This window comes from Engraulis encrasicolus, chromosome 17 (genome assembly GCF_034702125.1).
Source record: "Engraulis encrasicolus isolate BLACKSEA-1 chromosome 17, IST_EnEncr_1.0, whole genome shotgun sequence".
Taxonomy (NCBI): Eukaryota; Metazoa; Chordata; class Actinopteri; order Clupeiformes; family Engraulidae; genus Engraulis; species Engraulis encrasicolus.
The window spans coordinates 37,938,173-37,943,542 of NC_085873.1; the positions used below are offsets into that span (position 1 = coordinate 37,938,173).

Genomic DNA, 5,370 nt, shown 5'->3' on the forward strand with positions numbered 1-5,370 from the left:
ACACACACACACACACACACACACACACACACACACACACACACACAATATGCTACCCAAAGTCCCGCTGAACATTCTCTATTCTGAACCAGCACTAGACAAAAGGCACAGAAGAGCGTTGTTTGGGTATTGTCACATTGTCACAAGTCTGCAATCCTCCATTTTGTAAAAGAAACTAAAAAAAAAAAGCGTCACAAAATCTTCCCCGCGATGACCAGTGAAGCGTCTCCAGACGGGGACATTCCGTGACGTGCACATACTCGTGTCCTCACTCGCTGTGTGTCAAGAGAGTTACCTTGTACTGCAGACGGTAGCAACGACATGTCCGTGACACACATTCTTTGATTTTAAAACAAGCTTTAAATTAAAGGTGGGGTTGCAGGTATGACATCACGTTGGGGGAACTCCCCCAGGATTCTAAGGTTCTACATAGACTCCTATGAGCCTGCGGAACCCCCAACGTGATGTCATAATGGTACATTTTCTTAAAATGGTTAACCTGCAACCCCACGTTTAAATCGTTCGGTAATGATCACTCCTTCGCTTGAATGCTCACTGGGTGATGAGCGAACAGATACTCAGTGTCCAGAACAGTTACTGCAGGCGGTAGCAACGACGTGTTGTGAGTCTTGTAAACATGATTAAATACAGGCTCCGCTGCCAGAGCACACACACGCACACATACATACATAAGACAGAGAGAGAGAGGGAAAGAAAAGAAAAAAAGTTAACAAAACTTTGCAAATTAGCTTCAAGTCAACAGTTTTTTCGCCGTCAGACTTCCATCTCTGACGTTATTTTGTCGTCCATTAGTTCATCATTTGTTCATTTTTTTTTTAATGATGGGGGCCATTTAGTCCATCCGTGGCAAAAAAGGGCGGCCCGTTTGACCTTGAAATGGTGGCAGAGGTCAGCTAGAGGTCATGTCCTGTGTTTCCGGTTTCTCGTGGGCACAGCTGGAGTCCTGAGGGATATACTAAGAAGCTGGTTCAGGAGTGAATCAGGTTAGGTTAAGAGGTAAATCAGCTAATAGAGCCGGGAGTCCTACAAAAAATGAGGATTCCAGGCTCTTCTATTAGATGATTTACCTCTTAACTTAACCTGGTTTCCTCGCTCCTGAACCAGCTTCTTATAGGCCCCTGGAGTCCTGTGAGGTGTTTGATACGGTAGATGAGCAGTGTGCAGCAGTCAGTGGTGGTCTCTTGGCTACAGACAGGTCAGGCAGACGTGTCTCTTATCGAGCAACCAGAAGGGCTCCCAGAAGAGAGAGGAGAGGAGAGGAGAGGAGAGGAGAGGAGAGGAGAGGAGAGGAGAGGAGAGGAGAGGAGGGGAGAGGAGAGGAGAGGAGAGGAGAGGAGAGGGATAGGAGTGGACGGGACTCACTGGCTGTTTCTCAAAGTCAAGGACCCTGGCCTTGCTTGGATGTGAAATGCCCAATAATTGGGTACTCTTAAGTGAACTCCAAGGACTTTCCAATCACTGGGTGTTTCACGTCCTAGCAAGACCAGGATCCTTGATTATTATGACATGTCCATTAAGGACTTTTAAAATTGCCCACGCGTAGCGGCAGTTGAGCATTCTTCAGGCCAACTGCCGCTACGCGTGGGCAATTTCAGGGCGCTGGACTGCGCCGTGGCCGTGGGACAGCCGTCACCTGTATCATTGCGTAACACGCAAGTACAACCCTCAGCTGTAATGAGATGGCGTGGAACCAGTGAGTCCCAGGAGCGGACAAGGGAGAAGAGGATGGGGATGAGAAGACAGAAAGAGGAGAGGAGAGAAGAGGAGAGGAGAGGATGGGAATGAGAGGACAGTAGGGTAAGAGGAGAGGAGAGGAGAGGAGAGGAGAGAAGAGGAGAGGAGAAGAGAGGAGAGGAGAGGAGAGGAGAGAAGAGGAGAGGAGAAGAGAGGAGAGGATGGGAATGAGAGGACAGTAGGGTAAGAGGAGAGGAGAGGAGAGGAGAGGAGAGGAGCAGAGAGAGCTGAGGAGAGGAACACAGATTTGAACAGTCGGGGCTTCACGGTTGCCATGGTGTTTGTAAGGTGTAGGGGAGTAGGTTGGATACGGGTAAGGGACTCTCTCTGGGGCAAAAAAAAGTGCAAAAAAAGGCATTGGTCCCAGAAAACACGCCACCAGCACAGTTCAGTCTCGTCTGCCTCTGCACATGGTTCAACAACACCATGAGCAATGTGCATCTTCTGCATGCAGTGTGTGAGTGTGCATGTGTGCGTGCACCAATAAGAGCACTTGTGGCTGTTTGGGTGGCCATTGAGAAGGGCCCCGTGTTGTTAGTTAGCTAGCGATGATGCTGCTCGAGAAACGCACAGGGAACAGAGACACAGGCAGCTACGGCAAGCCCAGTGGGACCCACAGAGCAGTGTTGGTTCAAACTGGGCAGGTACGGCAAGCCCAGTGGGACCCACAGAGCAGTGTTGGTTCAAACTGGTCCGACCAATCCGGGTCTCTCCAGGAAGAGAATCGGGGTGAGGAGCAGGTTGAGCAACCTCAGAGGAGAGGTCAGAGAAAGGCCCCGTGTCGTTAGTTAGCGACGATGCTGCTCGAGAAACGCACAGGGAACAGAGACACAGGCTGGTACGGCAAGCCCAATGGGACCCACAGAGCAGTGTTGGTTGGTTCCAGTCTGGTCCGAGTAGCGGGCGGGTCCCTTCAGGGTTGACTAGAGCATGTCTCTCTCCAGGTATCTCTGCAGCCGCACGCAGCGAGGACACGCGACACTCTCGGCCCTGCAGGAGGTGTGGAACACGGCCTTGCAGTCCTTACACCTGAGGCAGGCAGAGAGAGAGAGAGAGAGAGAGAGAGAGAGAGAGAGAGAGAGAGAGAGAGAGAGAGAGAGAGAGAGAGAGAGAGAGAGAGAGAGAGAGAGAGAGAGAGTGAGTGAGTGAGTGAGTGAGTGAGAGAGAGAGAGAGAGAGATGAGAAAGAACACAGAGAAGTTTATCAGAGGCGAGCTCAACTTCAAGTGAAACATAAATAACTTTGGGTGCGCAAAAAAGGCTACTGACTTAAAGAAGAAAAAAAATCTGCTCTCACAAGCTGAGTCTCATTTTTCATTTATAAATGACCACCATGTCCACAAACAGAGCGTTTCGGCTCTTAAGTGCATGGTAGGCCTACTCAGAACAAAGGTAACAAAGGCCTACCACACACTGATGATGGCTTAAGAGCCGAAAACTGTCTGCTTGTGGTCATGGTGGTAATTTATGAACTTATAAACACAGAGAAAACGTGAGGTGGAGATGAATAGAAGGTGTTTATTGTGCCATGTAACGTGTTTAAAATGTTCACAGACTGTATTAGTGTTCAAAACAGCAATACGACAACACACATGTGTCACCCGCCCCCCAGCCACACACTCAAAAAGAGAAGCCAAAACACACACAGACTCACCCACCCTTTCTACAATGTAAGCAACACACAAGCGCACACACACACAGACAGACAGACAGACAGACAGACAGACAGACAGACAGACAGACAGACAGACAGACAGACAGACGACACACACCGACACACACACAGACACACACACCAACACCAACACAGACACACACACACACACACACACACACCGACACACCGACACACACACACACAGACAGACAGACACAGACAGACACACACACACACACACACACACACACACACACACAGACACACCGACACACACACGCGTGTACCTGCTGGTGGTCTCGAACTGGAAGGGGAAGATGATGTCGTCTGCGTTGCAGATCTGGCAGATGAACCCTCTCTGGGTGCACAGGCTGCAGGCGTGCACATGACTAGCACCCAACTGGACCAAGCTCAGCAGGAAGAAATAGTACTGACCCTCCGCTATCTATAAGGAGAACAGGAGAGAGAGAGAAGAGAGGGAAACATGGTTAGGAGGAGAGAGAGAGAGAGAGAGAGAGAGAGAGAGAGAGAGAGAGAGAGAGAGAGACAGAGAGAGAGAGAGAGAGGAACAAGGTTAAAGGGAGAAAGAGCAAGAGAGAGAGAGAGAGAGAGAGAGAGAGAGAGAGAGAGAGAGAGAGAGAGAGAGAGAGAGTGTGAGGGAGAGAGAGAGAGAGAGAGAGAGAGAGAGAGAGAGAGAGAGGAACATGGTTAGAGAGAGAAAGAGCGAGAGAGAGAGAGAGAGAGAAAGAGGGAGGGGGGGGTCTGGGCACACAGACATTTGTAAGGTGTACGTGTGTGTGTGTGTGTGTGTGTGTGTCTCACCTGTCGTAAGTCCAAGACGCTGTAGAGCTGGTCAGATTCCAGCAGGTATCCTCGCTGATGCAGCCTGGGAAACACAGGGATGACACAGGGACATTACAATGTAGGGATGCACCGATACACATTTTTTCACTTCCGATCCGATCCCGATATCTAAATTTGGATATCTGCCGATACCGCTACTACTCCGATCCAATACCAAAATCACATAAATGCATGGGTTTCAAGGTAGGCCCAAGCAGACTATTTGGTCAGAAAAGGGAGTGAGAAGAACAGGAAACCGATTAATAAGCAAAAAGTAACAAGTAAAAAAGTAACAATCCCATCCTGAGAACTAATATGCCAGTGTTATGATTTCAAATTAACATTGCACCAGACTCAATGTCTGTATCAGGAAAATTCCGATATTTTGGGAAAATTCCGATCCGATCCGATCTTTGAAATATGTTGATATCTGAACCCGATACCGATACACCGATACCGATATCCCATCCCTAGTAGTGAGGTAGCCTCGTGGTCAGGGACATTACAAGGTGTAGTAGAGGTGGGTATAGGCAAAGGGTTCACGATTCGATGCGCATCACGATACACATGCCACGATGCGATTCTATCACGATGCATTGCGATTCATGAAACACAGGGATGACACAGGGACATCACAATGTAGTAGGGTAGCCTCGTGGCTAATTAAGAAATTAAGCAATGCAGTGACACAAAAATAAGAACATATTTTTTTTATTAAACCAAAGTCCAAAAGTGAAGAAAACTATATACAAAAATGTAAGAGAAAAAACAAAACAAAACATACAGAAAGTAAGCTAACAAAAAAGAAAAACAGAAAATGGTGGAGTCAAACATATGACTTTCAAAGAGCCACCACACGAACACCTCATATCAGGTGGGGCCTACAACGCACATGTGCTTCAAACAAAAGGCCCGTTCGTGACGACGCAGTAAGATTTTTGCTAGGCAGTGCGCATGCGCATCTTACTGCTTCGTCACGAACGAGCCTAATGAATGAGCCTCCTGACTCTCCCAACAGTGGGATTTTAAATTGACAAGGCAATCAAGCCACTAGCCAATCATAACGGCTTACAACTCAGGCTCTACTAATTGAAAGTCATCAGGCTAACACATCCA

The 5,370-nt window shown here is 48.3% G+C and overlaps 1 protein-coding gene across 1 annotated transcript in view; it reads right to left on the bottom strand.

Annotated features, from left to right (window-relative positions):
• Positions 1-1,620: 1,620 nt before the first annotated feature.
• plekhm1 (pleckstrin homology domain containing, family M (with RUN domain) member 1) overlaps positions 1,621-5,370 on the bottom strand; it is a 44,688-nt gene continuing 40,938 nt past the window's right edge. Inside the window, exons 18-20 of the mRNA XM_063220733.1 lie at positions 4,234-4,297; positions 3,699-3,856; positions 1,621-2,784 (exon numbers count right to left, since the gene is read on the bottom strand). Of these exons, the coding sequence (XP_063076803.1) occupies positions 2,679-2,784; positions 3,699-3,856; positions 4,234-4,297 (328 nt within the window). The 3' untranslated portion in view covers positions 1,621-2,678. The remainder of the gene's footprint in view (positions 2,785-3,698; positions 3,857-4,233; positions 4,298-5,370) is intronic.